The following is a 22,207-nucleotide window of genomic DNA, read 5'->3' on the forward strand; positions in this document are numbered from 1 at the left end:
TTTTTTTTTAAAGATTTTATTTATTTATTTGACAGAGAGAGACACAGCGAGAGAGGGAACACCAGCAGGGGGAGGGGGAGAGGGAGAAGCAGGCTCCCCGCAGAGCAGGGAGCCCGATGTGGGACTCGATCCCAGGACCCTGGGATCATGACCTGAGCCGAAGGCAGTCGCTTAACCAACTGAGCCACCCAGGCGCCCCAGCCACAACCACCTCTTAAAGCAAGGGTGGAGAGCTCAGATGCCTACAGAGGCCAAACCTATGTACAAACTCGGTTGTAAGCACTACACTGTCTCAGGATAGTTAGTCCTTCCTCCACCTCTAGACATTCAAATTTAAATTCAAAATGAAACATTTTGCTGGCCCAACAGAATCTCTCTGAAGACTTCTTGTAATCTTCATTTAAAGATCCCAATAAAGAAAAATAATTGTAAATGACAGGAGCATGGGAGAGGGGGGGGAAAATGCAGAACATTTTTTAAGACTCACATTGTCTCCAAACTGGTAAAGTGAGCCTTAGAAATGATATATCTTAGGTTCTTTATATGAATTTAGCTTTCTATCCTGTTTTGCCCAAGGAAGAAAATCCATCTAAGCTGTGTACGAGTTGCAGTGGTGTATTTTATCGTCTGCGGCCGGGAAAACAAGAAGAACCAATTAATGAGCACACTATATGGCACTTGGTCTTCCAGCTGTGCAAAACAATACTCATAGATTAAAAATTCAATGTTAGCTTATTGTGGTGACAGTATGTTTTTAAAAATAGATACAATAGCAATGACAGATTTCTTTAATGTCATACTTTTTTCTGAGACACCTAGTGTTAAGATTTATAAGATATGTGTGTGCCTGCTGTATTTCTAACCCAATTTTATATTTGCTTGATCTGATAGAGTAAATTACTCCATTAGAAATGGTAAGCGGTTTTTATGCCAATAGCACATGAATTTGAGAGACAGGTGGCTTATCCCACACAGAGTTATGTTTCCAAAACCAAATGATTACTGCTATAATTTTTCAGTTACAGATATGTCAAACATAGAATGATAAAATATCACAGATGAGTGACTTCAGTTGGGTTAGTAATTTTTCCCTTTTTTTTTTTTTTTACTATTATTTTTAATACAATGAGTTTGTTGCCCCCTTTTTATAGCAAGTTCTGCCAGGGAGCAATAATCTCGGTGATGTTTTGGGGACTCCATAAAAGGAAACCTTCATCTGCCGAGAGCATTTCTATGACAAGGAACATGAAAAGAAACTTTGTTTCTGGTGCACTTTTAATATAACTAATATAATTAAAAGGCTCTAATTTTGACCTTAACCGTAATTGAGATCAGGTTATAAGAAGTGGCCTCTTCACATTCATGGTGAATCACATGATTTGGCTGATATTGGGAAGGCAAGCCATGGTTGAAAGATGCCAATAGTTACATTTTCTGAGTCTTTCCTCTGTGCCAGGCAGTGTTCTAAGTGCTTTCTGTACATGAACTTACTTCATCCCCACAAGGACCCCACAGTGTAGGAAATCTTAGTATCCCCATTTCACAGAGAAGGAAGCTGAGGGTTAGTAACCTACCCTGATCACCTATCTGACTGCAGCCAGTAGGCTCTCCTGTCTCCCCTACTTTTGCCTGTGTGGTTCATGTGGGCCCTCCTTTGCACTCTGCCCTCTGCCCCTTAATCATCCCTAATTCCACCAGTGAGACCTCAGCATCAGAGCTCCCTCTCCAGCAACTGGCCCGTTCTTAGATGCAGCGAAGCTTCCTGCAGCTGCTGTCTTCCCCGTCGTATCCAGGCCATGCAGCTGCATTCTGCCCTTGCCCCTTATGTAGCGTGTCCGTATTTAATACTGAAGCTTTGAGGCGGCTATTAAAAGTAAAGATGTCATTGGAATCTTGAGGGGATCCGTGTGACTCATGCAGCATCTAAGTAGGAAACCCGTGCCTCTGGAGGCCGGCTTGATGGCCCTGTTGTAACTGTGGTTTCTGATTCCCCCCAGGTGTGTCAGGTCAGTGCCCAGCAGCCGGTCCAGGCCGAGCTCATGCTCAGGTACCAGCAGCTGCAGTCCCGACTGGCCACGCTCAAAATCGAGAATGAGGAGGTGAGCATGCTTTCTGCCCCACAAGTCATCTGAATTCTAATGTATACTGGAAGACATTGTCACATGACCTAGGCATATTTAACATTCCAAATGCAATCTCTTCATCATACGTTTTCAGCTAAATCATGGTTCCTAAAATACCCCTTGTCAAAGATAAATCCAAAGATTCTGTATTCTACCAGAGATGAATCCTTTACCAGGGATTTACTACATACACACGTAAACACACATTTTATTTTTAAATTTGTAATTCATACTGAAAATAGTTCCCATAAATGATCAAATTCAACATATGTGTCCAAGAATACACAATAGTGTGGAAATAAAACTTGACTGACATGTTAATTTAATCCTAACTTCTGAAATTAGTAATTTCTTTGCTTTTTTGTATTCTTTAGATTTTTGGTACTAAACATGGCATTACTGATCCAATTAGTACAGAAATCATATTTTAAAATAGTACTTGAATGAGAATAGAAAACTTTATTTGCTGATATTAGTGGCTTTAGGTGGACAGAACATAAAATGTGAATTATAAATATATGTTGAGCCAGAAAGCAGTCATACATTTCAGCTGCCTGTTTCTGAAATTAATTTAATTGGATCCACGTTCTCCTTAAAATATGAACCACAAATGTTTCTAAGGCTCTCAGTCATCACCTACAGGAACCCAAATCAAACTAAACTCAAGTTAGAAAGTTTACTTACTGGTCAATGTTTGCATAGCCTCGGGCATGATGGAATCTGTATTCTGATGATATTATCAGGAATCTCTCTTTCCATCATTTTGAAGTTGTATCTTCACATGTCAGTTGGTAGTTGTTTTCCCTCATACTGGGATAGCCCAAACTACATGGTCCCTATAACTTGCCATCTCACCCCATCCCAGGGTCCTTATCTCTGAACTAGGATCCTTTATTGGCCTTACTTCAATCATGCATACTTCCAGACCAGCCATTACATGCAAGAAATGGGATTCTTTCATGGATCAGCTTAGATATTGTGCTCATGCATAGAGCCCTTTGACTGACAGCTCCACCAGAAATATGTATTTCTAGAGACAATTCCTGAAAGGAAGGAATGTGGGACAGAAAAAAGAAAACAATAACAATAATTCATCCTGAGGAAATGAATTACCAGAATGCACTTTGATACCCTCTTTTATTTTATAATCTCATGGGATGTTATGAACTCTGTGAACATATATTTGACTCTGTTAACAAACAGTGATATGTTTCTAGACCAGTCTAGTTTGGTCAAAATCCCTTGCAGCTTTCTGTCTTCCATTCTTTCTAGCAGAACCAAACCAGCCCTTATTCACACATGTGTTTAAGATGCAACCATGTGATTAAGGCTTCAGTCACTGTGTAAAGTCTCACAGATGAGCCTTTCCAAAGGAAAGCTATTGCTCTTCTGGAGGTGTTTTTGAGCTTGGGGTTTTGGCGAGGCATCACAAAATACTTGCCTGATGCAGTTTACTGGATCCTAATAGATCTACAGTTTGTACATCTAGTGACTTCCAATTTGTGTGTGTGTGTGTGTATTCTCCTGCTGTTTTACTTGGAAACAGTCTCTGAACTCTAGGAAAATAATGTGTTCTACACAAGGTCAAAACTGGCAGCCCACAGACCTGTTTGGTTTGGCTCCCACGTTTTTGGCCTGTTGAAAATGAGCAAGTCTGGCGATGCTAACCCTGCATTGCCTCATGAAGGGAAGAGCTGGGGTATTTGAATTCCACTTTGCCATAGTCATTCAACTCCCAGTTTTCTTACGTTGGACTATTCCATTTCTCTTGCCTGTCTGGCCTCTGCAGGCCTTTGAGGTTTTGACCCTTAATGTTTGCCCTTTTGAGCATAATGTAGAGAAGCACGGGGTCCTTATAAACTAATAGTGGCAGGCAGTGCTTTCTGAGGGTTAAAAGCATTTATCATAGAAACAAATGAATTAGATTGTCCTGATGTTTCCAGTGAGCATGACTGGTGGTTTATGATCTGCTGGACATGGGACAAATGCACTGTCATAGAATGGGATTTCCAGTGAAAGGAAGATTTAAATTGGATTTTTTTTTTAAGATTTTATTTGACAGAGAGAGACACAGCGAGAGAGGGAACACAAGCAGGGGGAGTGGGAGAGGGAGAAGCAGGCTTCCTCTGAGCAGGGAGCCCAATGTGGGGCTCGATTCCAGGACCCCGGGATCACGACCCAAGCTGAAGGCAGATGCTTAACGACTGAGCCACCCAGGCGCCCCTTAAATTGGATTTTCGACAATCAGTAGATTTCCATTGATAGGGAAGAGGGAAAAGTTGTTTCAATATATTTCAAAATGCCCTGGAAGAACCTTGGTTTCCCAGAGAAATTTGGTCATCATCCAGGCTCTCCTTGAGGATAAGCCAAAGGTGAAGCTGAAGTCAGATGACAAGAGACTTTGAGAGCCAACTTAAGGGATTTTGACACTGTGAATCAGCTCATTTCAGTACAATAAATATTTGTTCATCAGCTTCTACGTTCCACATATTTTGCCAGGTGTGGGGAGTACAGTGATGAATGTCACAGTTCGCATCTGTCTTGCGTGAGGGCCAGACTATAACAAGTCATTTATATAATGCAAAAAGTAAGGGATGTAACTTGGGAACAAGATAGCAGTCATTCCTGATTTGGAGTCCTTTATAGCACTCTTCTCTACCATAAATAAAGAATTTGCCTCTGATCCTCCACTGATAGAGGTCAAAAAATTGACACATTGCTCTCAAACCAAAGTATACAAGTAAAGAAACATGTATAATTCTCTGCCTCTGCACAAACAGATATACACAAAGTCCAAAATTCACTGGAAAGAGTTCAGTTAACTAAAAATAATTATGACTGCCCAGTGAAAAGATAAAAGTTGAAAGAGAATCTCATCCAAGTTTACAAAAAGCATGGACAGTGCAGCTAAATAGAATATGAACCTTTTCACCAAATCTTAAACAACTACAAATAATGGGCACCATTTGAAACTGTAGGAAGCCTTTTTAGAAGGGAATTTCCATGCTGAGAGCTTACAGACCATGGACAAATTTTGTTTGCTTTACAGTGCTTGAGTTTTAAAAATTAGTTGCTGTCATTTAAAAATTAGAAGTTTTGAATAAAAATATGTTTCCAGTTTCTAAACAGGTAGAAAGTCTGATCATACTAGACCTGCATTTCTGCAGGACGATAACTGGCTGGAGCTGGGATGCTCCCTTTAGACAGAGAGCATGTCCTTCCTGTTTGCCATGCTCCCCACTCAGCCCACTTGCCTTATTGTCACTACTTCCTTGGCCCTTGAGGATATATGAGTTTGCAGCACCGGCCTTAGAACAAAGAGAGCAGTAAGCATTTGTGAAATGGCCTCAGTATACTGGCACATAGTAAAAGCTAAATGAAGTTTCGAGAAGGGCTTCATTGAATTTGGGGTGGATACAGATTTATAATGGATTGTTGTCTCCTCACAACTTCACATTTGCCTGTTAGGCCTTTTAAATCATACGAGCTTTCAGTTTCAGTATGCTGCACACTTGCATCACTGGTACCTCAATCCTAATGATTTCAACCTCCTGTCAGCCCGCCAACAAATATTTATTAGTGCCCACTGTGGGTTGTACGCATAGAATTGGAGCAGAGCCTGCTGCCCACACAACTTTATCCTCATTTTTTTTTTTTGTTTTCTTTTTCTTAAACACTTTCAAAGCAACCTATATCTAAATAATCATTGGTACCTTTCTCACTATAAATATTCTCTAAGCTTATTTCAATCTAATGTTGCACAGTCTTGCACATATTCTTCAAGTTCACTTTTAATCTTTGTTTCAGGGATTTCAGCGTGGGGGTCATTCCCTCTGCTCCTTTCTTTCCAGGCTAGCTCTGGAGTAATTCCCATAGACTGCAGTTCCCTTTTCTTAGAGTTCCTCTCTCTGCCCTTTATCTAGACACAGCCAAAGAAAAGGAGAAGGAATTGTCTTAGTAGAGCAATTATGCTTTTCGTATTTTTAGTACAGCCTTAGTTTTAAGTAGTTTGCCCCATTTTCAGATCATTTGTCCCCACATTTGGTCCAGAAGGTAGAGTTTTCTTAAGCGATCACTTCTGTGCCATGACTAAAGCCTCATGTATAAAATGAGTTTCTCTTAAGTTATAGATTTATCCCCCTGAAGGGAATGGAAGAGAGAGGAACCTGTGATTCCTCAATTAATTTGCAACACTGTTTAATGAACTGACAACCCCTTATAAATTTTCCTGTCTTTACTTAAAATCTTTAACCAAGAGTTTACTAGGGAGTAATTCATAGACTGTTCCAAAAATATATTCCTTACACAGGGTATTTTCAACCGTAATGAACAAGATTTTATGTAAACATTTGAAACAATTTTCATGGCCTGGGTAATTGAGAGAAGAGAGATTTTGGTTATACCTTGTAGAAAAATCACATTGCTCCCCAAAACATCCCATAATACCACTGACTGCAGCACAATGCCAAGTCATGGAAATCAGCGATCAAACCCTTAGGGGCTATCATCAGATTCTTCTAAGACTTGGTATAAGATGTGGAGCTTGATAATTACCTAATCATAATTACTATTTTTGATCTTCTCTGTGGCTTTAACTTCATTTTTTCTTATTTAAGTATTTTTTTTTATTTAAGTATTTCTTACTTGCCTGCAACCTTCTATTGATGAGGTTAACAGTAGGAACCTAAGTAAAAGATAACTGCCATTTATCCGTCAAATGATACCATTATCTTGACCAAAATTGAAAACAAGGATCAACTGTCATTCACGAAAACACTTTTTTTTTAAAACATGTATTTTTAGAAGCAGTGTGTATGATGTGTGTGTGTGTGTGTGTGTGTGTGTGTGTGTGTGTAGTTTCAAATAAGCTTTAACTCCCTAACAGAAGCAACTTGATCCAGAAGAATACCAAGCAGAGTGAGGAGAGTTTCTAGAAAGGGTCTAAAAGTGAGTCATGGGATAGGGCAGCCTAAATAGAGTGGTGGAGCTCAGGATGGCTGTCAGCAAAGCAAGCACATGTTGTTGGTGTGTGCTGAATGTTTCTTTGACATCTGTGGATTTGAAAGGAGGATGACTTCAACCTCTACCATTCATTCACTGAACCTTTTGGATAATCCCCTGTGTCCCAAGCACTGTGCTAGTGACGAGAGATACAAAGATTGATAAGCTGTCACTAACCTCAAGTCGCTCCCCCTGGAGATGGACAAGATAGCCCTCTCAGTGGTGTGGCAGGTCCTTGTGAGAAATGGAATTGGCATCATTCACCTCATTACCCAGCAAAGGCAAGGTCACTGGCATCTGTACCAGGAACGAGGGAAGACCATGGCCAGATGCTCTGCGTCTGCTCCTGCCTTCTGTGGCCTGTGCTGGCAATAAGTTTCTATACCCTGGGCTAGTTAACTATGGCATTAATCCAGTCTCTCTGTGTGTGTGCATGTGTGTCTGGTCTCTTTCTGGTAATTTTTAACCCATCTGAAATGATATAGTGCTGCACTGAAATGCATCCGAGTTCAGTCATGGCAAGAAGTAAATAGGTGGGGAAGGGAAGGCAGAGCTGGGGGTCATCTTCACAGATGGACTGATGAGTCTTAAAGAATGAATAGGCCTGTGTAATGTGCAAGGCATAGTGTCATAAAACAATATGTGTGTTAGAGGTTGGATTGTGTCCCCCCAAAATTTATATGCTGCAGTACTAACCCCAGTAGTTTAGTATATGACATTATTTGAAGACGGGGTCTTCACAGAGGTAATTAAAGTGAGGTCATTAGAGTGGGGCTTCATCCAGTGTGATCGATGTCCTTGTATAAAGAGAAAATGTGCACACAGAAACGGAGAAGGCTGTGTGAAGAGACACAGAAGATGATCATCAGCAAGCCAAGGAGGCAAGCCTGGAACAGACCTTCCCTCATGGCGCTAGGAAGGAACCAGCACCTTGATGGCAGACTTTTGACCTGTAGGACAATAAACTGCTGTTGTTGAAGCCCCCAGCCTGTGGTACTTTGTGACAGCAGCCCTGGGAAACTAATACAGTGTGTTCAGAGAATAAAGTCAAAACAACTGTTTTGTTTCCTCCAATGGTTATAATGTCCTGTGAGTAAAAAGGCAAACGAGCCAGTCTGCAGTAGCCCACAGAAGTCACCTCTTCTCTGTGGTTCGTTTTGATTCTCAGTGCAGAATCCCGGCCACCTGGGCACTCCTCCAGTGCTGTACATTCTTCGGGTTTTTCATAAATTCCTTGTCACGTTTTTGGCCTCTCCTACCAAAGCTAACTGCATTTTCCTGCTGCTAATAGGGAGTCATTACAAGCCTCATATTAGCTGTTTCATAGTTGCCTCATTATATTCCCTCCTTGTGGCTTATTAACATGACTTGTGTGTCAGAAGCTGGTGTTATTCTTCGTCGAGAACATCCCATGGGATAGTATGTAGTCCCAGCCATCCTGTCTGGTGTTTTCTGTCACATCCTTTATTCTTCCTGACAATTCCAAATTTAACCATGACACTCTTGCTTCAGAGAAAAAAGTTGAGAAAAGGGAAAAAAAAATGGTGTTGTTGACAATGACAGGAATCACAGGGCTGCTGCTGGGTCCACAGTTTGGGGGCCTGTTACAGTGGGACCTGCTGGTCCCCGGGAAAATGGTACCGCCTCCAAGACCTGGGGCAGTAAGGCTGGTGCTGGGACAAGGGTCCACTTCAGGGCCCGCAGTCGGTCCACAGACAGTCTGTTACCAGGTGCTTGAATGGGCGTGACACCCACCAGTTTCCTGAACAGGTTCCTAACAGGCAGGACTGGCTCTGCACCCCAGCTGAAGGGAGCTGGTGCCTGTCCCGGGTCCATCCCAGAATGCATAGCCAGGACCAAGATGTATGCCTGCCTCCAGGAGCATAGACAGACATGTCTTCCACCTGGAGCCAGGTTACAGGGCCACTTTGAGATCTGCAGATAGATGGAGGTCAGCAGGTCTGCCTCCAGGAGCACTGAGAAGCATGCCTTCTAGCAAGTCCCTGTACGTGGAAGACTGCTCCATCCATGACCAGGGCGGAGAGGGACTGGAACCCCATCACGGGCTGCTTCACCTTCCACAGCTGGGACCATGGTCAGGAGGCCTATTATTTGAGGCCCAAGTAGATGTGATTCTTCCTGGGTCCCTAGGCAGGTAGTTCTGGTGACAGGACCAAAGCCAAATAGGACCATAATGGAGTCCCCAGGGAGACCTGCCTATTTCTGGGTCAGTAGCCAGGACCAGGGTTGGCAAGCCTCCCACCTGGGCCCAGGCCTGCTTTCTCAAATTGGTCCTCCTCAGTCCTGGGCTCCACCAAGGTTTTACAAGTCCTTAACCTGCATCCCAAAGCTCCCACAAATGCACTTTTGTCCGTGGATGGCCGCCAGGTTATTGTTGCAGTGGGGCAGGGAGGAATATTTACAAGGGAACCTCCTATTTTGCTGTCTTGCTGATGTCACCTCTGGGGTGGTGAGTCTTCATTCAGCCTATAAATATGTAATCATGACTTCCTTAAAGTAACCACTTACAGTATTGTTTTTTTAAATAACCTTTAATATGCTTTTTTCCAGTCATATGTCTCCTTTGCATTGTGCACATCCCCAGCAATAATGACTAAGTCTGTTAATTTTCTTTGTACTTTTTTGTTTTATTTTATCACGTGATCTCTTTTAGTATCGGAACTAACACTGATTGCCATTATTTCTTCCCTAAACAGTATTTTGTTGATTAAAAGAAAAGAGTAATTGAAACTATTTCTACTTCCTGTAATAGTGAACTGAGTCACTCAGCTGATTATTTCACATTTCACTGTCCTAAACAAGATGTCTGGCCAAGCCTGAAGTCCATGGCAGAGAAAACCATATGTTGCCAAAAGGAAGAGCATCAAATATTTTGAACAAAAATAAAACCTGGTGATTCAGAACTATTAGTTCCCAGATTAGCTTGAAAAATAAGTAGACATTCACTCTAGAAGAGGATAGTCTCACCCTAGACTTCAGATAACTACCAAAACGTCCAGCAAACAGACATCAGATCACAGAGAGATGCCCACAGGAACTCGATATTGACATTATCAGAAATGAACTGTAAAAGAGCTACTTACTGTGGTCGAGGAGATAAAAGCCAAGCTTAGATTTCAGTAGGGAACCATAACCTACAAACAGTGAAATAACAGATTTTAAAATGTACCACATAGAGATTCTAAAAGTGAGAACTACAGTGCCCCAAGTTAACAAATCAGTTGATGGTTTTAACATCAGATTCAACACAGCTGAAGAGTGAATTATCAAAGTGGAGGACAAATCAGAAGAAAATAATCAAAATGCAGCATGGAAAAACAAAAGGATAGAAAATACAAAGAAAGGAGCACCTGGGTAGTGCAGTCAGTTAAGCATCTGACTTCAGCTCAGGTCATCATCTCAGAGTCCTGGAACTGAGCCCCACGTTGGGCTCCCTGCTCAGCTGGGAGTCTGCTTGTCCCTCTCCCTCTGCCCCTCCATGCATGGACTTGCTCACTCTTTCAAATAAATAAATAAAAATCTTTAAAAAAAAATACGAAGAGAAGGGTAACAGATATAGAGAACACAGTGATGTTTAGCATACTAATTAAACTCCCAGAGGGGAAAACAATAGAAAATGAGACAATATTTACAGAGATAAAAGCTGAAAATTTATTAGAGTTTATGAAAAATATCACACAATTCAAGAAGTCCAAAAAAATCCAGGTAGAATATATTTTTTTAAATCCTTATATAAACACATTATGGTAAAACAATAGAAAACTTCAGGGGCGCCTGGGTGGCTCAGTTGGTTGAGCATCTGCCTTTGACTCAGGTCATGATCCCAGGGTCCTGGGATCAGCCCGAGTTGGGCTACTCAGCAGGGAATCTGCTTCTCCTTCTCCCTAGGCCCCTCCCCCTGCTTGTGCTCTCTGTCTCTCAAGTAAATAAAAAAATTTTTTTTAATGTAGAAAACTTTAAAAGTAGCTGGAGAAGCAAGTAAAGTGGCAATGGACTCACAGCAAACTTCTCATTCAACAGGAACATAGAAGCAGGAAAATATAGTGATTATCTTCAATGTATTGAAAGAAAATAGGGGGCGCCTGGGTGGCTCAGTCGGTTGAGCGACTGCCTTCGGCTCAGGTCATGATCCCAGGGTCCTGGGATCGAGTCCCACATCGGGCTCCCTGCTCTGCGGGGAGCCTGCTTCTCCCTCTCCCACTCCCCCTGCTTGTGTTCCCTCTCTTGCTGTGTCTCTCTCTGTCAAATAAATAAATAAAATCTTTAAAAAAAAGAAAGAAAATAGGGGCGCCTGGGTGGCTCAGTCATTAAGCATCTATCTTAAGCTCAGGTCATGATCCCAGCGTCCTGGGATCGAGCCCCACATCGGACTCCCTGCTCAGCAGGGAGACTGCTCCTATCTCTCTCTGTCAAATAAATAACTAAAATCTTTAAGCAAAAAAGAAAGAAAATAAACTGCCAACCAGGAAAAAATACTTTCATAAATGAAAGTGAAATAAAAGACATTTTCTAGTCAACAAAAAAGAGTTCACCACCAGCAGACTCATGCTAAAAGGAATTTCTAAAGGCAGGGAGTTACTCTTAAAAATATAAGGAAACGAGGTCAAATAATGTAACTAATATATGGATAAAGCAAAATGAATACTGACTATATATAACAACTGATGTATTTAAATATATGTTAATATTTACATACATATTCTATTATAATACATTATAAAAATAGCATATAAATAAGTAAATTAAGTTAAGGTGCTCTAAATTCTGTACATTGGGAAAAGGATAAAGCTACCGATTTACACTAGACTTTGAGCAAAGGTAGAATATGACCTAATTGTGCAAGATAAATGTAGAAGATAAAAAGCTCCTAGAAGATAACATAGAAGAGTATCTTTATGGCTCTGAGATAGGAAAATATTTCTTAAATAGGACCCAAAAAGTACTAATCATAAAGGAAGGGACTGGTAAATCAATTACATTAAAATTAGAGACAGTTCATCTAGATACTAGAGTGAAAAGCCAGAGCAGAGTGGGAAAAGATATTTGCAACACATATAACTAACAAAAGACTCATATCCATGTCTACAAATAAGTAAGAAAAAGACTCATAACCTAGTGGAAAATTGAGCAAGAGATTTAACCAAAGTATTTCCAAGAGAGGAAATCCAAATTATCTTAAATGTATTATAATGAGCTCAATCTCAGGCATCAGAGGAATGCATATTAAAACCACAATAAGATACCATTACACACCTCCCAACACAATGGTTTAAATTTTAAAAACTGATAATACCAGCTCTTGATGTGGAGTAGCAGGAACTCTCTTACTGGGCTAGTGGGAATACAAATCAGAACAATAATTTTGGAAAACAGTCTGGCAAACCCTATAAGCAGCAATTCTGCTCATGTATGCTAGACATGTATTCATGGCAGTATTCTCAATGGCCCAAAACTAGAAATAAGTCAGTATCAACAGTAAAAGGGATGGATTATGATGTATTCCTACAATGAATATTCGGCAATGAACTACTGTACTCCCAAGAAATGAATAAATCTTACTACATGAAGTTGAACAACAGAAACAAAACAAAAATCATACATGCTATAGGATTCCATGTATATGAAGCACAAAAAGGCTAAAACTAACACAGGATGTTAGACATCAGGATAATGGCTACCTTTGGGGAGGAGAAAGGAGTGTGTGGTAATTGGGAGAAGCACAAGGATTTGTAATGTACCATATTTCTTGATCTGAGTGGTGGTCACGTAAGTGTGTTCACTCTGATCATTCATCAAGCTATATACTTATGATGTGTGTATTTTTTGTGTGTAGTTTAACTTCCAATTTTAAAAAGTTGCTTTAAAAAATGTAATTGAGAGGCACCTGGGTGGCTCAGTCGGTTAAGCGTCTGCCTTCAGCTTAGGTCATGATCCCAGTGATCACATCAGGCTCACTGCTCAGTAGGGAGCCTGCTTCTCCCTCTCCCTCTCCCCCTGCTTGTGTTCTCTCTCTCTCTCTCTGTGTCAAATAAATAAATAAAATCTTTTAAATAAATAAAAAATGTAATTGAGAGAGTACCCAGTGATACATGAGATTTATAAGGATCCAAATACACAGAAATATCCTCTTGAGAATGATGTTAAAGAGAGCCTCTCTTCATGTTGGTGGTAGTGGTTGTTGTTTACCTGTCTCTCTCTCCTCTTCTTGGGGCAGGGCCTATGTCTTCACCCCTGCCTGACAGAGTAGATTCTGAGTGTGGGATCCACGAAATCATGTGGTAACAGGAGAAATGTGTTCCTGTCCCCAGGTTAAGAAAACGACCGAAGCCACCTTGCAGACCATACAAGATATGGTCACCATCGAGGACTACGATGTCTCTGAATGCTTCCAGCACAGCCGTTCCACAGAGTCTGTGAAGTCCACGGTCTCCGAGACCTACCTGAGTAAGCCCAGCATTGCCAAGAGAAGAGCAAACCAGCAGGAGACGGAGCAGTTCTACTTCATGGTACGTCTGTCGCTTCCCAGACGCTCTTGGGGCTCAGATCTGGGGTCCCCAAACACAGCTTCTAGAGTTGGATTGGAATCACCTGGGTTCTTTATTAAAATACAGACTCCTGTCTGCCCTCGGAGTTCCCAATTCTGTTCGTCTGAGATAGGATCTAGGAGTTAGTACTTTTGTAAAAGTTCCTCAGATTTAAAGAGGGCTGCTCTAAGACCACTTTTAAACTTTAACGTACATACATTTCACCAGGAGAGCTTGTTAACATGCAGGTTCTGATTCCAGTAGGTCTGGGGAAGGAGGGACCTGGGAGTCTGCATCCCTGATAGGCTCCCAGATGATGGCAGATAATGCTGGTCTGCATCAGACTGCACTCGGGAGTAGCAAGGTTCTAGAATCTAGCAGGTAAAAGTGGCTGGATTTTAGATATCCTGTGGGAAGTTCCCTGACATGAAATATATTTTAAGTTAAAAACGAATCTTTCCTTTTGCAGAAACTCAGAGAATATTTGGAAGGTAGTAATCTCATCACAAAACTTCAAGCCAAACATGACTTGTTGCAGAGGACCCTTGGAGAAGGTCAGTTATTTGAAGCAGACAGGGAGGATGACATGGATTTTGTATTGTGTCACATAGCTATTCCATGAAGAGTGTGAGTTGTGGATTTGTGTTTTAAGAAGCAGAGAACACTGCTTGTTTAGATTGGGCTTTTGCTGTAACTGTAATAATCAGGTTCTCCCTGGAACTCTAGCTTGCTGCTAATAACCTTGAGGAAGAATAGTGAAATCTGCAGAGGGCTGAAAAGCCAGCCCAGACTCCTAAGGAACACTTTGCCCAGCCTGGTGCTTCTAACACCTGGTGCCCCTAATGGGGAGGAGACTGGGTGAAGCTGCACCTGCACCCACCTGCTGACCTCCCAACCACTGCTTCCTTACCCTCTGGGACCTGTCCAACCTTCCAGCTCCACCCCCTTTGGTTTAGTGGGCCAGTATTTATTGTCACATCTAATGCCTTCGTGGACTCTAGGAACCAGTTAAACCAGTTTGGGCGACTTTTTTTTTTTTCTTTCCATAGACATTGATTTTACTTGAGAAAAAAAATCTAATGAAGTATACTGCTGTAGCTAATAATAACACGCAAGAATAGCTATCACTTCTACAGGGCTTTTTCTGTGCTAGGCATTGTTCTAAACTATATATTGAGCTGGGCTATAACTTTCCCCATTTTTACAGATGAGAAAAACAATGGGGAAAAAAGGATTATATTTTAAAAGGGACTGTGTAAATGTTACTCTTTCTCTTTTAATCTTCTTGAAATTTAAAAGGAAAAAATAAAGACAAGCAAAGTCCCTTTTTTAAGTGCCTCATAGTCTGTAACTTTATCTTTTATTCACACTAGATCTTGCCAGAAGTTATAAAAAGTGAAAGACAATACAGATGGGAGTGGGAAATGAGGGGAGAAAGGTGTGTAACTCAGGCCAAAAAGAGACTGCTGCTCTTTGACCTCTTCCCCCTACCATTCTAGAACCTTCCTACAGACAAGGCGGTTTTTTCATCACCTTATCTCCTGGTTTCCTCCAAAGGACACATTATCCTCAGGGAATGAGCACTCGGAGAAAGGTCATCATGACCTAAGGCTCCATGTATTACAGTTAGGATGCCAGATTCTAAGATAAAAGGCTGATTTCATTTAGAAAAATAATTAACATTTAAACTACTAGGAAGTGTCTTAAATAAAATAACCAAACACAATATGTGAACTTTCATTAGATTTTGAATCAAAAAAGCAAGTTACAAAAGGCATTTTAAGGACAATTGGGGAAATTTAAATATAGACAGACTGTATATTAAATGACATTATTGAATTCATTTTCTGAGATATGACAGTGGTGGTATGATTATGAAGGAGAAGATTCTTATTCTTTTTTTTTTTTTTAAGATTTTATTTATTTATTTGAGAGAGAGAGAATGAGAGATAGAGAGCGTGAGAGGGGGCGGGTCAGAGGGAGAAGCAGACTCCCTGCCGAGCAGGGAGCCCGATGCGGGACTCGATCCCGGGACTCCAGGATCATGACCTGAGCTGAAGGCAGTCGCTTAACCAACCGAGCCACCCAGGCGCCCCAAGATTCTTATTCTTAAGAAATGTTTGCTAAGGGGCGCCTGGGTGGCTCAGTCGGTTAAGCGTCTGCCTTTAACTCTGGTCATGATCCCAGGGTCCTGGGATCCCTCCCCTCAGCGGGGAGCCTGCTTCTCCCTCTCACTCTGCCTGTCGCTCCCCCTGCTCATGCTCTGTCTCTCTCTGTCAAATAAATAGATAAAAATCCTTTTTTTTAAAGTGGCAATATTAAGAAAATGAAAATCATAATTGAAGTTAAAAAAAAAGAAATGTTTGCTAAGTATCATAATATTTGCAAATTACTTTCAATCGATCCAAGAGAAAAGATAGAGAGGGAGAGAAAAGGAAATAAGGCCAATATGGCAAAATGTTAACAGTTGGGAAATCTCAGTGAAGGGTAGCCCTGTACAAGGTTTTCAACTCTTCTATAATGGAAGTTGGAATTTTTTTTAAAAAACCTTTTTTTTTCCTTTGAATAGTTGTCTTACCTCAACAATCATGTCCCAGTTTTTTTTCTTTTCTCCTTCATAGTATCATGTAAGATCATTTTTCCCACCTACCACAAAATGCCTGATATTTCAATGATGCCCCCAAGGTCAGGTGCCGGTCCCAAAGCATAAATTATCATTAAGTGTTTTGACAAATGCTTACTGGCACAAAGCCCTTCCCTGAGGACTGGATACCACGTTAGAAATCGTGAGTTGGACGCAATTAAGTAGTGGGTGAATTCATTCTTGGCATGCGTGCAGACACATGTGTTAATTCACTTGGGGTCCCATTCTGAAACTTTTATGATACTCATTCTACATAGATTCCCCGACGTCTCCTGGAGAGAAAACCCTCATGGTTCATACGATTTTACATGGCATTATTGGATAGGGCTCTATTTTAGCGACTTACTGACTCCATATGCCAGATTCCGTCATTAGCTGCTGTACTGTGTAAAGCTGTATTGTACCTTGGGAACTCTGAGCCAGGATTTCTTTATCTTGGAATTTCTCTCACTGGGTTCCAGTATCATAGTGACACAAGCCGGGTTCAGGGGTACCAGGCCTTCAGCAGATTGGATTTATTCAGAAACTGGATGGTTCTCAGACACACTAGCCTCTGCCCACACGCTGCAAACCTTCCTGCCCCCCAGCCCTGCCCCACGTGCAGGCTTGGCAGCACACCACACACCGGGCACTGCCTGGGCTTCTTGCTGGCAGCGTTGCCCAGAGAAAGGGTGAGCCTGCCCCCACCTTCTAGCTCAGCCCTTGTGAGCCTGCTGTCCTTCCGTGCAAGCCCTGTTCGAGTTAATAGGCTTAAACCAAAAGAGACGAGGAAAGTTCCTGGTGCCTGTCCCACAATGAGATAATCGGGGAGTCCTTCTGAAGGAATCCAAGTCTGGGCTTAGTGAAATAAGGTTAGTAGCACAGGATTCGATGGTGTGTTTGGGGACAGTCGTGACTTTTTATAGAGAGATCACATCTCTGAATTATACTAGACTCACTGCTGCAAAAACTGCCTTCGTAGTAAAACAAATAGGGCCTAACCCAGGGATTTAGCAGTTGATCGTACACAGCTGAAACTGTAACTACAGACATGTGTTTGGCCTGTCTTACCGCTTGCTTTTGGCAGCCTACCAGAGGCCCAGTAAGTCCTTTGATTTACAACATTGTGAAGCAACTAGATTGGGCTCTTAAAGGCGCACTGTCAAAATTCAGAATTCCACATCTCTGAAAACTGTTGAAATAAAAAGAAACACATAATGAGTTGTTAAGACCAAAGTCATCACCTTCATCATCCTTCAGCAACACCATTATAAAGTGATGTCATTTGTTTTTCATTTGGAGAAGTTACATCAACACAGTAAATGAGATCTACATCAGTAAAACTGAGGCACTGAAATTGTTTCTTTTTCTTTTAATAAGCCTTCATGTTCACACTGGCTTCTTTATGTGCAACATTTGGAGTTAAGGGGAAGGGGGTGTAAATATCAGTGCAGTTTTCACTAAACACAGAAAATCTGACACTGGAAGCAGAGTTCCATGTTAGATTGTTTCTAGTCCTGGGCATAAGTTTTCTGACAAAGAAATTAAATGGCTTATCGTCATTGAATCCATTGTCTGTCTTTGAGTAGGAGCACAAACATACTTTTAAAAGAGAAGCTGATTGTGAATAATTATGTTTTTTAGAAAAGCAGTGTATCCTTAAGGAAGAAAAAGGACTGAAAAGTAATGCCAGGAGTCCTTATCAGTCATTCATTAGGGACCCAATTCCGGGTGCCTCTGTCCAGTTTGAGCTGTGCACATTTTAAATATTTCATCTAGTTGGGTTTTCTTTTTTTTTAATCTCAGATTGCCACCACACTGTATTTTCGTTTTCCCTTTTAGTCTGTGGTGGTAAACTACATTTGAGAATGAAAAATAATTCACTTCTTAATTCTCAAGTGAAATGACCGGAATAGTCAAAGTAGGTGTTTGTAGCAAGAACAAGATAATCCTGGATCATGGGTCATTTTTTGCCTCCAAATGGCTTATATTGTGGGATGGGGAGGGGGGTGAGGGAAGAAATTGTCTGTTGTTTTTAATAATTAAATAGCCTTCCAAAGAAAGTGATTGAAATCTAATCCTCAAACCACTGGAAGCTTTCACATTTCTCGGGGAAGCAGATTCTTCTAAGCTTGTGTGTTATTGATCTATTAATGATGATACTGATTAAAAAATAAAACCTCATTCATCAGTTGAGGCACAGTACTATTAGCTGAACAAAACGATGGATGTGGTGGTGGCAGTTACACTATGAATGATAGTTCTTGAGAAGCTTGCTCTTGGCTCATTAATCAAAATGTTTCTTTTATAGGTTTTTAATTTTTTATCTCATACTATTAACCATGGATGGATGGAGCAAAATGATTTTAAGCCATTTAATATGTGATCTTTTTCTAAATCTAGAGAATCTTTGCTTGGGATATTTTAACAAAAGTAGCAAAACTTCAAAGTTCTAGAAAACATTTCATTTCTAAGGAGTTATTAGTGTCTTTATCATTGAATCCCTTGAAAGTGATTAACCTCCATTATCCAGTTTAATTTTGTTAGATACTTTAAATTTTTATTTTACTTTTTAAAGATTTTATTTTTAAGTAATCTCTACACCCAACATGGGGCTCAAACTTACAACCCCAAGATCAAGAGTGGCACACTCTACTGACCAAGCCAGCCAGGCGCCCCAGGACTTTTAAATTTTTAACTTAATGTGTGTTATATAATTTTAACTTAATGTGTGTTATATAATCTAGTACATCTTTAGCATTTTGTATTTGATTTTAGCCATATGGGGGAGACAGAAGTGTAAGCCATAATCCCTACCCTTCTTTTTAGGATCTTTCAAAGTATTTGCTGGGGAATAAGACTTATATTTTTACGATATATTACTTGGGAGCTCAGGTCTAGAATTAAAACAGACCTGATCAAAATAGCACCAACATTTTTCACAGAACTAGAACAAACAATCCTAAAATTTGTATGGAACCACACAAGACCCCAAATAGCCAAAGTAATATTGAAAAAGAAAAGCAAAGAGGAAGACATCACAATCCCAGACTTCAAGCTGTATTACAAGCTGAAATCATCAAGACAATATGGTACTGGCACAAAAACAGACACAGAGATCAATGGAACAGAATAGAGAACCCAGAAATGGATCCACAAATATATGGTCAGCTAATCTTCAACAAAGCAGGAAAGAATATCCAATCAAAAAAAGGCAGTCTCTTCAACAAATGGTGTTGGGGAAACTGGACAGCGACATGCAGAAGAATGAAACTGGACCACCTTCTTACACCATACACAAAAATAAATTCAAAGTGAATGAAAGACCTAAATGTGAGACAGAAGACCATCAAAATCCTAAAGAACAATACAGGCAGCAGCCTCTTTGACCTTGACCTCAGCAACTTCTTCCTAGACACATCTCCAGAGGCAAGGGAAACAAAGGCAAAAATGAACTGTTGGGACTTCATCAGGATAAAAAGCTTCTGCACAGCAAAGGAAACAATCAACAAAACTAAAATGCAGCCTATGGAATGGGAGAAGATATTTGCAAATGACGTATCAGATAAAGGACTAATATCCAGAATCTATAAAGAACTCATCAAAATTGGGGCACCTGGGTGGTTCAGTCATTAAGCATCTGCCTTCAGCTCAGGTCATAGTCCCAGGGTCCTGGGATCGAGCCCCACTTTGGGCTCCCTGCTCAGCGGAAAGCCTGCTTCTCCCTCTCCCACTCCCCCTGCTTGTGTTCCCTCTCTCGCTGTCTCTCTCTGTCAAATAAATAAAATCTTAAAAAAAAAAAAAAACTCATCAAAATCAACACCCAAAAAATAATCAGTAAAGAAATGGACAGAAGACATGAACAGACATTTCTTCAAAGAAGACATACAAGTGACTAACAGACACATGAAAAAATGTTCAGTATCACTCAGCATCAGGGAAATACAAATCAAAACCTACCACCTGTCAGAAAGGATGAAATCAACAGTAAACAGCAGATGTTCGTAAGGATGCAGAGAAAGGGGAACCCTTTTGCACTATTAGTGGGAATGCAAACTGGTGCATCCACTCTGGAAAACAGTGGGGAGGTTCCTCAAAAAGTTAAAAATAGAGCTACTCAAAGACCCAGAAATTGCACCATTAGATATATATCCAAAGGATAAAAAAATGTTGATTTGAAGGGGCACATGTACCCCAGTGTTTATAGCAGCATTATCAACAGTAGCCGAATTATTTTATTGGGAAAGAGCCCAAATGTCCATTAACCGATGAATGGATAAAGATGTGGTATGTATATGCAATGGCATATTACTCAGCCATCAGTAAGAATGAAAACCTGCCATTTGCAACAATGTGGATGGAACTAGAGGGTATTATGCTAAGCAAAATATGTCAGTCAAAGAGATAAATATCATCTGATTTCACTCATATGTGGAATTTAAGAAACAAAACAGATGAACATAGGGGAAGGGAAGGAAAAATAAAATAAGATAAAAAACAGAGAGGAAGGCAAACCATAGGAGACTCTTAACTATAGAGAACAAACTGAGGGTTGCTGGAGGGGAGGTGGGTGGGGGATGGGCTAAATGGGTGATGGCACTAAGGAGGGCACTTGCTGGGGTGAGCACTGGCTGTTAATTGTAAGTGATGAATCACTAAATTCTCCTGAAACCAATATTACACCATATATTAACTAACTTGAATTTAAATTTAAAAAATAAAAAAGATTTGTATATTTATGGGTGGAAAAAAAAAAAAACCTGGACCCTAGGGCCAAAGGCGTCACATACTAACAGTGTGACCTTGAGCAAGTCACAGTAACTTGCCTCCTATATGCTTGGTCTCTTCCATAAAATAAAAATAACAGTACCTGCTTTATAAGGTTTTGTGAAAATTGTGAGTTAATGTATAGAAGGTGCTTAGAACAGTGTCCAAGTGTTGGACATCATTGCTGTTTTTATTGTTGTTAGTAGTATATTTTGTGTCATACTTCTGTGAGAATAAAGTATGCAGCATGACAGAATACAGTACAGCACAAGGCTGTTAATTTCTCTGTCCTCAGAGAACCTTTTGCTCATTCTCCTGACTCACCCTGCGTGATCTCAGCTAGGTCCCGTGGCCCCAGAACAACCTAAATGGTGGTGACTGTCAAATCTTAATCTCCAGCCCTGTCTTGTCTCTGTGCTTTAATCATGTACAGCCAGCTTCCTGCTGAAGGATATCCTGGAAGACACCACTTCCTAGGAAACCATCTCTCCCACTTAAGAACAGCTAGAAATTATTCTGGAGTTCTCTGTCCACCTTCTCCTTTTTCTTGTCCCGCAAAATAGCAAAAGGCCAGAAGAAGGAAGGGAGTTAGAGTTAAAGGATATACAGAACTGGGTAGTGGGGGAAACCAGATTTTTCCCCTTTCCTCCCACCCCCACTCCGAGTCAGGGCCCAGCACTGATTCTAGTAGACCTAACAGTGGCCTGAGTCTGGGTTGAGGAGGGTATTCTCTGATATTAACTGTCACCCCCCCCCCTTAACAAATAGAACATTAATCAAATCCTTTGTTTCTTACTCTTCAAAAGCAGGTAATAGAGTAAAAGACTCTGTTGCCCTGGAGGGTTCATTCACCATTTCCAGCAAGCCAGCTTTCTCTACAGATGTTATACTGGCCTCGTCCCACAAATCTGAATCACTGATAGGATGGGCTGGGCGTACCTGTTTGTGCTGCAGCGTGAGCCTTCTCTGCTAGCCGTAACTTCAGGCTCTTTCAGGAGCACAACGTCATTTTGCAGACAAACCGGTGGAGTGGTTCTCTCTTCCAAACCCCTCCCACAGCTCCACCCGAAATGTGAGAAAGAGCAGACAGCAACCACAGCCACCTTCACACTTGGAATTAGCACAGATTGTAGGAGCACTACGAAAAT

The 22,207-nt window shown here is 40.9% G+C and overlaps 1 protein-coding gene and 1 long non-coding RNA gene across 8 annotated transcripts in view; one reads left to right on the forward strand and one right to left on the reverse strand.

Annotated features, from left to right (window-relative positions):
• LOC145721826 (uncharacterized) overlaps positions 1–22,091 on the reverse strand; it is a 37,590-nt gene extending 15,499 nt beyond the window's left edge. For 3 of the 4 annotated variants that reach the window (XR_014145749.1, XR_014145748.1, XR_014145751.1), the window contains exons 1-4: positions 21,999–22,091; positions 17,364–17,484; positions 13,332–13,760; positions 10,229–10,279 (exon numbers count right to left, since the gene is read on the reverse strand). This is a non-coding gene — a long non-coding RNA (uncharacterized LOC145721826). Of the gene's footprint in view, positions 1–2,094; positions 6,043–10,228; positions 10,280–13,331; positions 13,761–17,363; positions 17,485–21,998 lie in introns of those variants that run through there. The other variant, XR_014145750.1, reaches the window with a different exon arrangement.
• Positions 1–22,207, forward strand: part of SRGAP1 (SLIT-ROBO Rho GTPase activating protein 1) — a 179,038-nt gene that overhangs the window by 106,711 nt on the left and 50,120 nt on the right. For all 4 annotated transcript variants that reach the window (XM_081821991.1, XM_081821990.1, XM_031026587.2 and 1 more), the window contains exons 8-10: positions 1,998–2,099; positions 13,454–13,651; positions 14,139–14,223. In XM_081821991.1, coding sequence (XP_081678117.1) covers positions 1,998–2,099; positions 13,454–13,651; positions 14,139–14,223 — 385 coding nt within the window. The remainder of the gene's footprint in view (positions 1–1,997; positions 2,100–13,453; positions 13,652–14,138; positions 14,224–22,207) is intronic.

The sequence above is a fragment of the Leptonychotes weddellii genome, chromosome 5, assembly GCF_054177405.1.
Source record: "Leptonychotes weddellii isolate Sample4059 chromosome 5, ASM5417740v2, whole genome shotgun sequence".
Classification (NCBI taxonomy): domain Eukaryota; kingdom Metazoa; phylum Chordata; class Mammalia; order Carnivora; family Phocidae; genus Leptonychotes; species Leptonychotes weddellii.